The following is a 17,502-nucleotide window of genomic DNA, read 5'->3' as shown; positions in this document are numbered from 1 at the left end:
ACTTCTTTGTGTTCATTTTCATAATTGTCATTAAGTGATAGCAGGTTTTTTTCTGGAACTAGATGATCTTTAAGGTCCCTTCCAACCCAAACCATTCTATGATTCTATGATTCATGTTGATTTAGGGTCAGCATATGAATTTAAACACCCACTCAAGATCATGTTTAGGTATATGTTTTCAGCAAGAGGAAATCAATGTGGTCAACTCCTCCTTGCACTGGCTCCCCTAACAGATTGTAATATGAGCTTTTACCAGGACATAAATTACTATGGAGAGCTTTCTCTTAAAAGCGCTTTCCTCAAAGGTTAATAATTTTTCACCAAGAATTAGATTTGTGTAAGGCTTCGGTTATGGAATTTAGATTCTATAATTTTAAAAACTCATCTTATGTGGCTTGAGCTAGAATTGGGAAACTTGCACGTTATTTGCTTTCCTTAACCCTATACCCATATACTAGCACGTGAACACCTGTAGTTCAAAAAGGTTGGATTAAAATAATAGCTCAAGCCCATTAAAGACATGGGTGCAAAAGCTGAGGGTAAGGCTTAGCAGGTCTTCACTGCTGGTTCTTTTCACTCACAGGTCGGAATATAGACCATTAAGCCCAAATGCTGAACTTCACAGACTTTCTTTGAAGCTAATTGTGCTGGCTCCTTCCACTCAGGGTGCATGCAAGTATCCATGTTGATACTGCCGGTTGCTTATTAAGAGCCCAGGAATTTGAGAAACAGTATTTTTATTTTCCCTTAACATCTGTTTCTGGGAAATACAGGCACAGTGCTATAGATGCACAAGTAATGAACAAGTGCATTTGTGTCGAGCAAATGTTTGTTTTCCACTGATAAGACAAAACTGTTGTGCTGAAGGAAGGAGGGTGCTTTTTGTCATGGAGTAATGCTTCTGATTCTTAATAAAACACTGAATGGGGGTGGGATGGAGCATGAAGCAGGTCTGCGATGGCACAGAATGAGGAAAGGGTGACAACAAATGTTATCCCCGGGTGAAGATGGAAAATATATCTTACAAGCCAACATGAACGTCTGGTTTTTGTGGTTAGGTTTTTAGATGCTAGGCATTCATATACTGAAGCTCGACATGCCAATGCTGCCACCCATAAAATCTTGTAAATTGTTGGGTGCTTGGAGGGTAATTGGATTGCAGTCTGTCCGGGTAATACTGCTCTCAAATTCTACAGTAAGAAGAGCAAACAAGGTTGCTATCCATCAAGCCCTTGTAAATAAATACTTCTTTGGGCTTTATATAACTATCACTATATCCATGTAATACAAGTGTCTTTGTTTTTACTTTACTGGGGTTGGGATTTGTGCTGCTGAGAGAAATACTAACTGTAAAGAAACCTGGTCCTAAAAGTTGAATTAAATCATCAGCAAAAAAAATATCACATTAAATTATGAATGACCAGCTACAAACTACTTCTAATGGCAAATTGCCGACTCTGGAAAAATATTGTATAGCAAAAAACTAATGGAGGTCTCTTCAACCAGATGAGTGAGAAAGATGTAACACTGAGTAATTCTAATAATGATCCTGTGTGTTACAGGTGGACAATATTTCGGTCCAATCTATGCAAATAAAAGGTATCCCCAGAATAAAACACAGCATTGAATATTATGCTGCTTTTTTCTACGGAGCTTCTCCTCTTCAAAAGCCCTTTTCCCATTTTGCCTTGTTTCACCTTCCCTAAATTCCATTTGGAGCATCGTGTGTAAAGCCAGGCTGTGCCCGCTTCTTGTGCAGGACCTTCCTTCCTCATTGAAAGGGCTCTCTTCTGGTGCGTTGAATTGGACGGAGCAATGTGAGGATGCGTTGTTCCCTCTCTGGCTATCCCTGCCTTCCCACTGACCAAAGTCGTGACCTTATAAATTATTAAACTTCCCCAAGCCTTTGTTTTTTACATCTGTAAAATTGAGGATAAGAGAATTTCCCTTTGCTATAAATAACCTTGATCTAAGGATATGAGCTGGAAATCCTGACCCGTACACCAATGAAGCACTTTCCTCACAAGTAATCCTTCTGATAGGGTTATTTGTGGAATAAGCATTGCTCCCTGATACTGAGGGTGCATTAACAGAAGATGATGACAGCGCATTTGCTTTTCCGTTTGCTACAGAGGATGCTCAGGGGCAATGCTCATCTTGGAGGGTTGCAGGGGAAGAGCCGGTCATTTCTTTGATGTGTATGGGGAGTGAATGCTGTTTTAGTCCCATCCCGTTTTGCTTCTCTCCCTGTGACCTGATTCAGCATCTTCTGGTGTATGTGATAAGAGCACCTTTCCCTGTTGATCTTGGAAAAATTCTGCAAAATATTCACTAGATCACCATCCCTTTTCTGCTACAACTCTGCTATGTTGCTTTGACCTGGAATTGAAAGTTTTCCTTTGACACCTCACTGCTGTGATACCCATTTACTTTCCTGAAAATTTGAGCTAGGGTAGGAGCATGGAGGGAAGGGGTTTTTCTCTGCCAGTGTAGGTTTTGCAGTACTTGGCAGTGGCTGTTTCCTGAGGCTCTGCTTCTGGTATCTCATATATACGAAGGCGCTCCTCTGCTGGCTAGGCTTATGTACACGGTTTTTATTTTGTTTTGAGACACTGCAAATAATTTTGTGATACAAAAAGTAATTTTGTGGAGCTATTTTTAAAAACTTTGTGCTGAAGATATTTTTGTAGCCTTAACATCTTGAAGGGCTTGCTGCCACATGGTTTAGGGTTTTTTTGCTTCCTCCTTCACCAGAGGACATTAATGACTGTTGTCCTGAAGGTCTTTTCTGATGTGATGTTTTCCCTTCCCCACTCTTTTTCACTCTACCTCTTCAAATCAAGTGCCATTAATTTGTTCTAGCCTTCAGGGGATGGTGGGAGAAAACTAACTCCTATTACAAGGAGTGCGCGTGGGTTGATCTTTACAGACACTCGCGTTTCAAGTGTTGGCAGAGCAGAACACAGTATAGTGTCTTCCTGTGTTGCACAAAAAACAGCTTTTCGCAAGATACTTTTTTTTTTTCTCAGTACAAAGAAGGAAAGTCAGCAACCGAACAACATTGTCAAATGTGGCATTGATGGTCCATTTGCAGTCTCCTTTGCTGTACCTGTATGGCTAATGGTTTCTGGCTTTATCTTTGGTGAAGTAGGCCTTTTTATGAAAATACGTAATTGCAGGTTTTTTGTTAATGCCAATTCACTCTGGTAGTATAAACTCATCAATTTGCATGCAGCGATTGAAGTGAAAAGATAGATGAAAGCCTATTATAATCTTGTTAGATAACCAGATATGAATATGAATGAGATCATGCTTCTTTTGGAATTATAGAGCTGTGTTGTTCAATACACTTAGTATAACAAACATTCATATGAAAGCCCATTATGTTGAGTCTAGTAGATGTTTTCTTATGATGATAAGTTACCTAGTGAGCTGTCTAAATGATTCTGACTTTAATTTAAGTAATGAAGTCTGCAAGTTCTTTAAACACCTCACAAACAGAAACAGAACTGCGTGACTATAAAACAATGTATGTAACTTAACCACTGAGTTTCTATCTTGAGTAGTGCTTTAGTGAGCAGCTACAAATAAAAACTTTGGAGTTTATTCTTTTATTTTCTACTTCTCCTTCCTCCTTGTTCTTCAAAAAGTAAGGAAGAAAATTGCTCAGTCTTTAGCAATTAAGAAAAAAAAGGCATGGGACAAAACTGTTGTTTTGAACATTTCATACTGCTGTGGCAATATATAATGTTCCTCAGAAACACGTACACTTGGAAACAAAGCTCATTCAAGCTCAAAGATTGTGTAATCAAGAACATGTGACTCTTATATGTTACTTTGTTCTTAAATCTTGGGGGAGACAGGAGCCTTCTGGTTAATAGTTGAGCCCCTCAGGAGCAATGCAGTAGTTTTTCTTCAAGCACCTGAGAATTTCATGCATATAGCTCTTGCAGGTGTCTTCCCTCATATTTAGCTCTTGCAGGTGTCTTCCCTCATATTTATCAGTTGGCTGAGGAAGCCCAGCCTTTGACGACTCAGCTACAGAAGTTCATCTAGTTGTTTTTGCTTTGCCTTTGTGTGTCCACTGTGCTTGTACGTACTCCTCCCTCACTTGGTTTCTTCATTCAGCCTTTGGTAATTTTTCATTCCTCCAAACTACCTCCCTGAAGACGTGGTTGGGACATACTTCTCATTGAGGTATGCAGCTTCTTTACCATCTTATCCTGTAGACCTGGGCAAATGAGCATCCACGAGTCAGCTCAGACACGTGCAGGTTTACACAGTGTGCTGGTCCCTTTGCCAGTAAGGCTTTGTAAGTACCAGGTGTCCTTGGAAGACGGTAAGCTCTTGGAAGCATGTGCTAACTAGTGGAATGGTAAGCAGCTACACACTTCCTCAACGTTGTACAAAGCAAACCCCTTTGCGATTTGCAGTCTGCATTCTGCAGTGTAACTCGATAGGGTGTTTTTCTCCCTTAGGTTTTGCAGTATTGCATGCTGCTTTGCTGAAGCACAGTCTCTTGGAGCTCAGTACAAAGACATCCCTAGCTCAGTGAATGTAAAGAACAAGCTGTCAAGCAATGGATAATATTCCCTACATAATGTCAGTTTCTTCTTTAAAAGGTGTCTTTGCTTCATTATTGTTAATTGTCGTACATGTATGAGTTTGCAGATGTTGCTTCTGAAGCTGATGATGGAGTGTTGCATATCTGCTCCTAATCCCTGATGACATTTGAAGATAGGAATATAATCTTGTGATACATGGAATGTAAATTCACTTGAAACATTAATGGTGTTTTACTATCAGACTATAATGTTACACCAATTAAGTATATACATGATAAATGAGAAAACAAGTGCGGCATATCCAAACTGTTGCAGATAGAAAATTTTTGAATTGACAGTGCTTAATGTACTATGAATATAAATTTTGTCCTTAATATCCATCTGGAGTGGGAAACCACACAGAATAATCTCTGGACTGAGTTTGTACGTAGTGAAGAGCATTAAGTTATCTGAAGGAAGGCATCTGAAGAGCATTTTCAGACTTTTTATTTGTGCCAATAATCATTACAATCTAAATCACTGCTCTACCGCTTTGTCTTCTATAAATAAGCTGGCAATACCACTGCTAAGCTTTGGGTTTCCTTCACTGCTAGTACAACTTTAACTTAATGGTTCCTGGTTCAATATTGCTTGTTCCTTTGACATCAATCAGAGGGAGATCCTCGCAGTGAAGCCATCAGAAACATAATTTAATTTGTATTAGGATAACAATATCTAAAAACAAACAAAGGAAAAATTCTCCCTTCTCTCCCCTATGTCCAATTTCTATTTTTATAATAAAATGGTATTTCATAGACAGTTACATTGGGAAAGTTCTAGTGCTATAGCATAAGATGGTGTAGTGGATCAAAGTACCCATCATAACAAGTAGGAAAAGCTGCTCAGAAACATGATTTCTCAGTAATTGCATGGGCAGTCCTGTGAACTTGAACCTTTTGGAGGGGCCCGTGTCTTCCCTGAAAACTCCCTCAATAGAGATAAATTTCGAAGGAGTCCACAAACCACCAGTGTTTCTTAAACCTTCTGGTTGCACCAATGAATTCAGTAGAAGATCAATTTAAAACAGCTTAGAAAATTGTTTTACATAGTGTGTCATGCAGTTCTGGAGCTTGCTGCCCTGGGAGGTTAGGTAGGTAGACACTATTGACAGGCTCAGACAGACAAATTCACGGGCAACAAGTCTGGTGCCTGAACTGGTCCCTGGAAATGGTAAGTCAGTGGAAACACTGTTTTGTTGTTGCCCAGCTGGCAATTTAAAGATATGACGAAAGTTGAAAAGCACTGGATAAATTAAGTAGTCTTTTTAGGGAAAAAAAATATGCTGTCAGATAATTTAGTTATCATAAATTGATGAGTGTAAAAAGGCCATGACTTGATGGCACTTTTGGGAAACCAGTGATATAGGAAAATATGTGAATTTCTAATAGAAGACATACCACCCAGTATTCTTCTTTTTGATAAATTTATTTTGTACAAACACAGCTGCTTTTAATGTTAATCCCACACACATACAAACTGTGTTTTATGTTCCTGTGCTCATACTTTAAATCCATAAGTACGTTGATCCTGGAGATCTTCATTAAGAATTGAATTTCCTGCTTCACTGTGCTGGGTTTTATTTTGTTGTTATTTGATGGAAAAATGTTCATATCTCGTTGAATGTGTTGTTGGACAGCAAGTGCTCCAGTACCAAAAGAGGGCCTGCACAAGTATGAAAAAGGACGTTTTTGACAAAATTAAAAGGAATGACAGATCCAATGGTAATGCTTGTACAAGAGGAACCATGAATATATAATAATTAGCATTCTTTCAAAATTTTTTTCTGTAACATGAAGGGGGAAGGTAGTGAACTTTTAAAAAGAGCTTTGTAGAGGCAGCGTGGAGTGGACGTGGAACCTCTCCTGTGGGCTCTTGGTGGGACAGTGCTGCAAGGGAAGTGATGGGAAGCTGCAAGACAAGATGTGAAGGGTATGGCAGAGTTATTGGCTGATAGATGTTTCTGCCTTTACGAATAGAAATATAATGCTGGACCTCTTCTGCCCCCACCGAATGAAAGATAAAGCATTGATCTGGCTGCCTGGGAAATCTTCCAGTTTTGAGATTCGTAAGAGTTGGAAAAGAAAGGTGGCAGAACTATAGCTTTAGAAGCAGTTGCTTTCAAACTACAAATGGAGTATAGTACTGCATACATACAAAATTGCCCTTTAATTTATTTGTAAACAAGGCCATCCATCAGAATGTGAATACACAGGCTTTACGCTGTAAGGACGTTTCAGGTCTATGCATGCAAACCTGGAAAGTATAAGATCCTTAAGCTATTCCATGCTATTCCAGGAAAAACACTAATTGGATTAACTGTATGTAGCATTGTGGTCTTTCAGTAAGAATTCTGGGATCTCACCATAATACATTAAATCTCGGTGTTAACTCTTAGTTTTGAGTGTCTTCTCTTCTTCCCACTGCTTTTACCTACTGATTTTAAGGTTCTCTTTTGGAACGACTTTAATTGCTTGGCAGGATTGGGTCTGAGGGCTTTTCAGCTTTCCATCATCTTTTTTTTTTTTTTTTTTTTTTTTTTCCCCCGGATATGTTTCTGCATCTGTTGTCAAGTATAAAAAGAGTAGGCTGCTGCATGCAGAATGCCTGGAATATCCATCAAGTATCGATTTGCAAGTCCAGTTCAGAATTTTAAAAGTCATGGGATTGCAGGGCTCTGCACTTCTTATTTCTGTCCTCTTCACTGGTTTGCTCTCTACTTTTCTGATTTGTGGCAAATTCATGGGCATACAGCTGCTTGGAGAGAGCTCTCTTAACCTTCTTGGTTTCTCTGTAATGGCCTCAATGTATTTACCTGTTCACACGCGTCCGCATAACAACAACAACAAAATCTTGTTTCTTTGTGATTTAGTGAAAGAGCAAAAGTTAAATCCATTTAAAAATCTTTCAGTCTTGTTCAACTTCAGGTTTTTGCAGTTGGAGCAAATGGGGGCGGGCGATAATTGGTAGAGCTGTACAGTTATATAACTAAAAGCTTTTCTGCTGGAAGTTAGGAGAGCAGATTGCTTGGCCATCAATATGCGACATGTGTTCTTAATCTTCCCACAGTGTCCATGCAGAGGAGTACAGTCAAGCAGTGTGTATTGGTTTGGTAGATTAACGTGTTCAAATAAAAATGCCATCAAAAAATTTCCTTTGGGGTACTTTTTTTTTTTTTTTTTCCCCCCCCAGAAAGGGGGGGGTGGTATACTACTTGAGGATTTAAATAGTATTTATTTTGCATAATTAATGGCAGATATTATTCTTAGGTAGAAATTATAACTGTTGATGGCTTTCAACATTTGAAGGTTGTCATCTAAAACTCTTGGGAGGGGGAATCAACTAGGAAAAAGAGATTGTACAATGTAACACAGTGGTGATAAGCGTTCTATATGCTATTTTATGGGGAAGATACCCTGTTAGTATCACAGAAGAATGCTCAGCTAGCCAGCACTTGTGAATTGTGTCGCCGATTTCACATAAATATTAATGAAAGCACTGACTGGACATCGGTGTGTTTTTCTGTGCTCAAGAGAGGGTTCTTTGGTTGGTTTTGGTTTGGGTGGGGATTTTTTTTTGTTTTTAGTTTTTGGATGGAATGACTATTATATTGATCCTATTGTTAGTGTATACATTCAGAGAAAAGTGATGCAAGTAAGAAATATAATGTGACACTGGACTGAGATGAAAGACGATAACGTATGAACACTGCACTGCGAGTTTGTTGGACTTGGTGTTACAGCTGTTCTATATGGTCCTTTGGTATCTATGTGGGGGCGTGACTTCAGCTTCTCCATGGCATGCGATAAATGTGAGGTTTGTTTATCTGTGATAGAACAAGACCCCTGTATCAACTTCCAGATAAAAGCTCAAATGAGAGCACTGCTTGAATAAAAAGCTTGAACCATTACGTCAGAGAGAGCATCTGAAGTCTTCTGAATTTAGTGTTAGCAGTAAATAAGAAGCTGTGCTGCTGTTGCAAGATAAGGTCTATCTTGGACCCTTGGTTTATTCAGTTTCTTCATAATCACCCTTCCAGTTTGCAAATTGGATTTTTTCTTTTTTTTTTTTTTTTCAGTCATTGAAGGGAGAACCAGTCTAAACTGACCTCAGTAACAGCCAAGCCCATTAACATTTTCTTTAAGGATTTTCTTTGCCAGAAAAGGTCTGGGCTTGGCCCTAAACTGCGGGGTTTCCCCTCTCCCTTAGGTAGAGGAAACAAAGCAAGGCAAAAGAAAGCAGGTTTTGGCACAGCACTGTTATTAAGCTTCCATGGGGGCCTCCAAAAGCATTGCCTGCCTTCCTGCAGGTGCTTAAAATCACCCACCACGGAGTGTGCAATTTCACAAGACAGCCGAGCCAATCTCTTAACTCTAAGGCACAAAAAGAGGCATCCCTACTTAGCCCCAGCTGCGCATCACTTGTGCTCTGTCATGTTTATTGGGAGCTGCTCTTTCTAGAGAAGCCGCTTGTTAGATGGAGTTCATTGCAGTCAAGTGAAACAAATCATAATTATATGAGGTTAAATAAAGTGGTAGAGGTTAAAGCATGAAAAAGCAGTGTCCTCTCATGTAAGACATGCTTTGGGAAAGCAAGCAGGCCATTTTTCTGTACAGAAACCAGAAGTCATAAATTTGTCAGTTTAACCAGTTACATGCACAGGACAGGCATGCTTTGCATTTTACGGGAAGCCTGTTGGTGTTCGTCCGAGTTTAAGACTAGGAGAAATAGAGGAGTGATGTCAAAAGAAAGAGTAACCTTGCTTGAACATGTTCTCTTTTTCAGGACGACTTTGGTTTGTCTTACTGCTATTGCCAGTATTGCGTGCCCTGCTGGGCAGTAGGAGGAATGGAGAGATACCTATGAAATAATTATAAGTCAAATTTGCCTGTTGGCTCTCCTCTAATTAGTTGGTAGCCTTTTGCATGCACATATATAGATGCACGTCATGGAAAACAGCTTCTGCTGGGCAGCTGCCAGCTCTCACTGGACGTTTAACTAGAGAATGATGCACAAAATTGTCATAACACATGTCTTATAAGACAATGACTTCAGAATGCACATGCTGAAGGTGATCTTTGCATGGTGAATCTGAATATTGCTCTCTTTCTCTTCTAGTTTGTGGAGACATCCATGGTCAATTCTTTGACTTGATGAAACTGTTTGAAGTGGGAGGTTCTCCTGCCAACACGCGGTATCTCTTCCTGGGGGACTACGTGGACAGAGGGTACTTCAGCATTGAAGTAAGTTTCTTATTTCTGTTTTTGGCTGCGAAACTGCTTGCAGCATATATTGTGTATATTTAGCATCATAATTTAACCAGTTCAGGAATACTGAAGCTCTTCGCAGATACCACTTGTGAGCAAAAGAAGTCCACGTTAATGTCGCTGTTGGTGTTTTCATAAAGGTTGCTTGGTATCCAGCCAAAACCCACTATATCTGTGCTGGAAGGCTGTTGGAGAACGGCCTTTGGTGCTAACTAGTGGCCACCCAGATATAGCACAGGAGGCAGTCTGCTCTGCAGCTTGTGCAAGCTAAATAGGATGAATAGACATGAGCTATTAGAAAAGAGACATAACAGAAAAGCTAAATGAACAACTCATAGTTTAGTTTGACTTTTAGGTTTATTTGATTGGAGTCTCCTGGATGCAAAGTTTTATGAAAATGGAAGGACTAGATAGGGGGTAAATGGGACAAAAAGCCAGCAGATAACATGCTGTGCTGGAGAGAATGAATGAGTTCTGTTTAGATACGGCATGCAGGAGCGTGTGATCTCTGGCTTCTGGTGCAGCACTTCAATCCACAGAGAAGTGATGCACATGTGCCCTGTTGAAGGTGCCGAGACCTGGTGCAGACTCCAGTATCAGGTTGTAGAATGTGGTGGTCAAATGACAGCATCTTTAGCTGGCTTGTGAAGGAAACGGTGTCCTGTCCAACCTGCCCACCTTTGACTAGAAGCGAGTCAAATACCAAGCACAAATCCTTTGTTCCAGTGCTCGTAAAACAAACTGGATTTTTTTTCTTCTCTTCTGTGTTGCTGCTTGGTTATGCAGACTGACAGATGAGGTGCACAATTATCAAATAAAACCTAATCTGGATTTGTTCATCCGGGTCACAGTTGATCTAGTCACTGAATGGTCAGTCAGAAACCCTTGCAGCAGCTTTTGAGCTACAGCTTGACTCCTTTCTCTGAAAAGCTCAGACTTTAACTCCGATTCAAGGGAGAATGCCCATTATCTGTTAGAAGCAATATAGGTCCTATGATACATGGCTGTGTGTCTGTGACTAGGTAAGATGGCAGCATGCGAGAACATATATGCTGCTGTTTCATTCTACATACCACATCTTAGTACACTGTTGCCATATCGATATAAAAATATGTAATCCCAAACAGCTGAGTTAGTTATGTGTTTGTAAAATGGATCATCTTGCCAGTTTTATATTTATAGTATGAGGAGAAGTTTCTTTAAAATAAAATTCTGTAAAACTACTTTTGCTTTATTAGTTCACTTTAAAACTTAATTTAAAATGTTAACAGAATCTTTGGGAGGTGGCACATTTTACAAATAGAAATATGCTGTTCCAAGTGCAAATGCTCTGAAAACTTAAGAATTGCAAGGTTCTTTCACCCACCTGCCAAAAATCAATATAGTTAGGATTTAGTCTCATACTGAAGTCAGCACTTTTATCATGATTTTTTTGAGCCCCAAGTACCTGCTTCCTCCCTTCTCTGATCCATGGTGACCTGTGAGCTAAATCATCACTGTGTGGATTACCACGCTGGATCGCTTGGGGAAGGTTGGGAGCGTGGGGGTGGCTTCACAGGCTTAAACTGTTGTCCAGCTCAATCTTGAACTGCCGTTTTTCAGTTGCGATAACCTAGTTCGTATCTCCTGTAGACTTTGACCAAGCCAAATTGTATCTGGAAGAGGAGAGTTTTGTCTTCATTTCTATATAAGTTTTTAATATAAGAAATAGAACAAGTGGATTTGTTTCAGCTTTCAAGTCCTTGTCTGACAGTTTGCCAAAATCTACTCCAGGGCTATTACTGATTAAAGACGATAGCAAGCCATATAACACAAAGCAAAATAGCTTATGGGTGGGGAATAAGCCCCTTAAAATTACTCATTTAGCAACCTGCACATACATATTTAGCAAATTATATTCTGAATTTAGTTTTTCCATTCTGGAACACTACTTTTTCACTGGAAGCAGTACTGGCTTCTGCCAGTGCCAAGGAAATATCTGAGCTGTCGCTTATATTATTCCTTTTTGTATGGAAGGTTCTCAAATTACCACTTTTTTGGTCACATAGCTGATTCTCCCCACCTGTCACCTTGATTAAAGAATGCCTGTGAAAGGAAAGGCAGGTTTCTGTTTCCAAAGTGTAGAGCTATGTATTCAGGCATGAACTCAGCACAATAAGTAGTGACAAAGAAAGCAAAATGGTGAAGAATGCAACTTGGCATGTTGGGGAGGGGGGTGGGGGGAATGCTTTTGGTGGAGAAGGAGCCCTGAGCATGTCTAGCAGGCACCAGCTCTTGCCAGTACTCTGTGCTGGAGAAGAAGTGGTGGTAAACAGTCCTAGCCTGATCTCAATGCATATTTCTACCACATCAGTCACACCGTGATCTTTATTCCATTGATCTGTTGGCTCCCCTTTCTGCTATGTAGACACGAGACTATTGCAGTTCTGGGGTCTTTCCAAAAGAATTAAGTAGCTGGCCCAAGATGCTAATCACGAGTAATATAAGCTTTAAAAAAAATCCCTTCGATTGCCCTGTGATATCTAGCATAAAAGTGACACCGTTGAGCCTAGACCTAGATGAGTTCTGGTAGTGGGCGAGATAATCCTTGTCTGTGGGCTGCAAAGCATTTGGGATTCTTCTGGATGAAAGGTACTATATAATGTAAGCTATTATCATTAAGAACAGAGGAAGAAATTGCATAAGGTAGGTGGAAGACATCTGGTAATGCAGAAGGAAAAAGAAAAAAGTATTTGTATAAGGCACTCAGCAGAAATGACAGTCCTTGCCCCACGGAGCTTTTGATCTAAGGGCTCAATCCTTCACGTGTATGCTCCGTTTTTACCAGAGTTAGCTCCACTGTTTGGGGGGGGGGGGGGGGGGGGGGGGTGTCTTTAAAATTAGTTCAAAGAAAGGTCTCGCAGGATGAGAGGCTAATAAAAGAATTACAACAGGTAAAACAAAAAATGTCAAAATTGTAGATAGGATGAGACGAGGTTTCTCGCACAGACCAAATCTTTATCCCGTAGCTGCACTCTCTTGTGCATTGGATCTTTTGGCAGAGCCTGAGCATTTCTTCACTTAGAATAACAAATTTCCTCAAGTTGCAATATCTGATATGGCGCACTTGTTTCCTCGTAACTGATAACGTTTCCCTGTTGTGCTTGTGCGCCGTTCCAGGGTTTTGACTCCAGAGTAGAATCCCCTCAGTTCTCACTTTCAAACAAGTTTTATGGTCATGGAGAAAAGAAACCCAAATGATCAAAACAGAGGGCTATTTTTAAATCCAAAGAATTGTTAGAGCATAAGTGGTTCTGCAGGAATGGGCTGTGAGGAAGAATGACTAATCTCTACCTGAGTCTGAAAACTCTCTTTTGAAAGGCAGACATAGATGCCATGTGGTGTAGGGGGGAGTATACATATAGACTGCTTTTCATCACAGTCTTGGAAAAATTACAATCAGAGTAAATACTGACTATAATGCATTAATAATATTATGTAAATGAACTGTTGGAATTATTTTCCTGCTCAATCCCACATAAAAACATACAGGCTTAAATGTCAATTGAATATCATAAGGTACATACTGATCATTTTTGACAGAGCAGATAGTTAAGATATGGAGAATCAAGGCAACGTTCAAAATTAACAAAACCGGAGTTGTGTTTTAAGGTTCAAAACATTTTTACATCTTCATTCCCCACATGCAAAGACTGAATTCTGGAAGGGAAACTGGTTTTGTGGTATTTCTAGCAAGAACAAAGTGAGGTGTTTGGAGTGTGTCTGGAATTTGATCATTGGACTTTGCATCGATTAAAAAAGCATCTGGTGCTTGAGATGCTTCTGAACTCAGTGAACTGTTTGAAATTATTAACTGGTCTCTCCCAAGAAAACAATTACACATAAATAAATTTGTGTTAGTAAACTGTGGGTGAAGTGAATGCTGGTGAAGCCATGTGTTTGTCATCTCTCAAGTCTCCGTGCACTTTCTAGGACTTTATTGGAAGAATAAACACCTTTCAGTTTCCTCCATTGCTCTAGTGTGTTAATGTTTCCCAATAAACAGCTTGATTTAAAATAGTTTTGGGTGGTCAGGAGTAGTTTATCAGTGAAGTCAATTGTTTTTTTCACTTGTCTCAGAGCAAAGAAAATCCGAATACCTTAATTATCTTAAATTTCCTTGCCCTTTTCTTCCCTGTAACAGTAGCAAATATGTTTCTCTGCAGCAAGAATTTGCATCTTGTAAGATGTCATTTTTGCTGGGCAGTGCTCCTCAGAGCCATGAATATTCAGCGATTCAGCAAATTCAGATTATTTATGTATATATGAGATTCCCAGACTGGAACATCTGTTTGTGTCAGCGCCGTCCTCGCAGCTTGCTTGGTGCTGTGCCAGCTCTTCCCAGAGCGAGTCCCCAACATGCTAAGAACCCCTTTTGGCTGCAGGGAGTGAACATGGGACGGTGCCCTGGAGGTCGCTTGCACCATTTCCCCTGCACTGCTTCCATCTCTCTGTGGGACCCACCTCCACAGAAAACAGCTGGGGCCAAGACACAAGGTCCAAGGAGGAGAGCTAGGAGCCAGCACTTGGATACCTGTTTAGACAGTACTAGCTATAAGAATTAGAGTAACATTTAAGAAAATGGATTTTGTAGTCACTTTTTGGTTGAAAAAGAGGTCCTTCCTTTTTGGACATTTTGAGGTCCTTCCGAGGGCTGAAATGAGAGTAATGTGGTCTAAACGCTAGAAAAGAGTATAAGGCAAGTAGCAATGTTTTGCAGGCAATCACTTTTAATAAAATCATCCGGGAGACTAGCTAGAAGTCTAGAGGTGCTGAAGTACCATTCAGGTGTCAAAACACGATCCCAAAGCAGCTTGGGAATATTCCACAGAAGTTTAAAAATATAAACAGAAGTTGAATGGTCAGAATGAGATTCTTGAACAACATTTTAGAAACAGCTGAGACCCTGACCACGAGGAATGGATTCACTGTTACTCCATGAGACGTCTATTTCCACAGCAGTAGCCTTTTTAATTTTTAAATACACAACCTGTATGTACATGAGCACTGGTTTTAGAAACCCAAAACCCAGGTAATATAAGAGCACATTGGCAAAAAAGTTGTGGCAAAGACTGTAAGTTGTCACTGAAGATCTGGCTGATGCAAGTAGCACTACCTTGTCCCTGTTCTGCAGCAGAGCCTTAAGAGAAGAGATCATCTTTTATGCCCTGAAAATTGGGAAAAAAGGAATGTAATCCTGGTTGTAGTGAAGACAATACATTTTTTTCGTTATTTGCAGTAGTGTTCAGAGTTTTCTTTCCCTGTGCTCAAGGGATGGTAGTTCAGAAATGGCAATAACTTGCATCTCTTGTGAGTATTTTGGTTACAGATGCAGTGTATCTTTATTTGTCTCTGAAATAAAGCCCTAATAAATAGTCATACCGGTAGTGTCAATGCAGTTATGTGTGTAAAAAAAAAAAAAAAAAGTGTACATGGTTTCCATTGGGATAGTTATTCCATTTTAGAAAGCTGTACCTGTACTAGATACTATGATGGTATAATTATTTCAATGCAGGTAAAGTAATGGGATTTTTATATTTAGGTGAGGTGTGGGTTAGTAACTGAGTGAAGGAGCTATGCCAATATACTGTTTCACAGTTCACAGAGCATCAGTAGAGACCTTAGCAACGTGTGGCTCAAATTATCCTTTCGAGTATGAATTACCTTGCGTTTATTCACACTTAATTTCATCTGCTGGGGGAGTGCCCAATGCCATCAGTCATTTGGAGGGAGAGCTCATCTTTTGTTACCCATACAAAACCACACAGCTAACAGAGCGAGCTGCATCTCTTTCTTCCTGGCATGATCAGTGCAAGAGCACCCAGAAGTGAGTGTGCTGTGTTGCAGGTGTTGCTGTGGTTGCCGTCTAGTGGCAACAGCAATGATTTTTCAAGGTTCCTTGTTTTGAGCACATAACTTGAGATGCGTGCAAGAGGTCTGGGGCTTTTGGTTTTCCTTTTCAGGATGTGCTGAGATGTCGAATTGTGCAAAGGCTGAAATTCAGCATGCAACAGTGGAGTTAAATCCCAAGTCCATTTTGAAAATATGTGCCTTGGCTTACACAGTGCTTAATTGCATGGACCTTTTCTTTCCTGATGCTGAGGCTGCCAGAGCCCCAGCAGGAAAACAGCTTGACTGTAGGAGCTAGGAGGTGGGCAGATTACCTCTTTGTTATAAACTTAACATATCTGCTATTTCAACAGCTGAAAGACACTAAGCAAATAAGCAGGGGTGCAGTTTGAGGGCTGGCATTTAAGAGATGTAACCTTTTTTTTTTGATAGTATGCGATGAGACAGGCCAAAAATACCTTAGAGATGTCCAGATTGCAAGGTCACTGCTGTACATTTTACATAGAGTTACAGCAGAGCTGATGTGTAGTACATTCTTGATGAAAAAGTTGGAGAGGAGAAAAAGATATTTTAAAATTTTGCTATTGAGAAGCAGTATTACCAAATAATTGACGATTGTAAACTCAGATTTTCAACAAGGGCAAATTATCATAAATCTTTTGACTTCAGTAAGAATTACGGTATGCAAAGCAGAGTTAAAAAAAAATAAAACCAGAATGTTTTCTCATGATATGTTGTTTGGACATAAGTTTTTTGTATGTAAATGACTGTGTAAGTTGGAAAGCCATGAAAAATTGTCACCCTCATATTTGCTGTTTAGTTTGCATGGGGAAAAAAAAATCTGTTAATTAGTACTTATTTACTATTATGAGATTACATCACTGGACTACTGAACAGAAAAGAGAGAAAATTAAAGGAATTACCTAAACAAAATAAGACTTCGATATGGTACCACTGAAAAGAACACAAAATGTGAATAGTGGGCTTACATTACTTGAATAGTGGCATGGAAACATAGAACTTTCTGGACTGCATTGATTCTCTGTTATCTTCTCAGCCTGGTTCTCATGAGTGCTTCAAAGGAAGCATAGAAAAAAGAAAACATAAATCTATGATAAGCAAATGTAAGGAGATCTACCCGTAAGCAAGTACCAAATGCCAAAAAGATAAAACTTCCAGCTTTCCTTATTTTCCCTGCTTCCCAAATCTGGATGATATTTTAAGTACCTAGTGCTCATTTCAATCTTGCCAAGGCTTTATGAAAATGGAAAACTTAGTTATAAGGGTAATGTAACCACTCCTTTTTTTTTTTTAATAAAGCACTTCATCTAAGCACTAATCATTGTGCTTTTCTAAATTATATGGTGCTTTGGCAGGATTAGAAGCTCTAAGGTAACTTAGTTACAACTTTAAAAGCTGGAACTTTTCTTGCATAGATGGAGATGTCACTTTAAACTTCTTGTCTCACAACATTTACATCAAATTTTTGCATTAGCCAGTAAGTTCAAAGAAGTGGAAGGTTCCAGGAATTCTTGGAGAAATGAAGAAGTCATCATCAAATAGAAGGAGAATTGTGCTGGTGATGTGGAGAAGTGTAGGCTTCCTTCCCCATTGAAGTGGAAATCCTCAAACCCAAGTCTTCTCTCCCTGTGCAAACTCCAGCAAACTTTCCCCAGGCACACCCTTTGTGGTTGTTTTGGGCCACAGCAGATAATTCCTGTGACCTAACACCATAATTTCACACT

General features: G+C 39.7%; 1 protein-coding gene across 2 annotated transcripts in view; it reads left to right on the top strand.

Moving 5' to 3' along the window:
* Positions 1-17,502, top strand: part of PPP3CA (protein phosphatase 3 catalytic subunit alpha) — a 205,046-nt gene that overhangs the window by 130,976 nt on the left and 56,568 nt on the right. For both annotated transcript variants that reach the window (XM_075500636.1, XM_075500637.1), the window contains exon 3: positions 9,720-9,844. In XM_075500636.1, coding sequence (XP_075356751.1) covers positions 9,720-9,844 — 125 coding nt within the window. The remainder of the gene's footprint in view (positions 1-9,719; positions 9,845-17,502) is intronic.

Source organism: Mycteria americana, chromosome 4, assembly GCF_035582795.1.
Source record: "Mycteria americana isolate JAX WOST 10 ecotype Jacksonville Zoo and Gardens chromosome 4, USCA_MyAme_1.0, whole genome shotgun sequence".
Taxonomy (NCBI): domain Eukaryota; kingdom Metazoa; phylum Chordata; class Aves; order Ciconiiformes; family Ciconiidae; genus Mycteria; species Mycteria americana.
The sequence above is the reverse complement of the archived record's forward strand: the minus strand, read 5'-3'. Positions and strand labels throughout refer to the sequence as shown.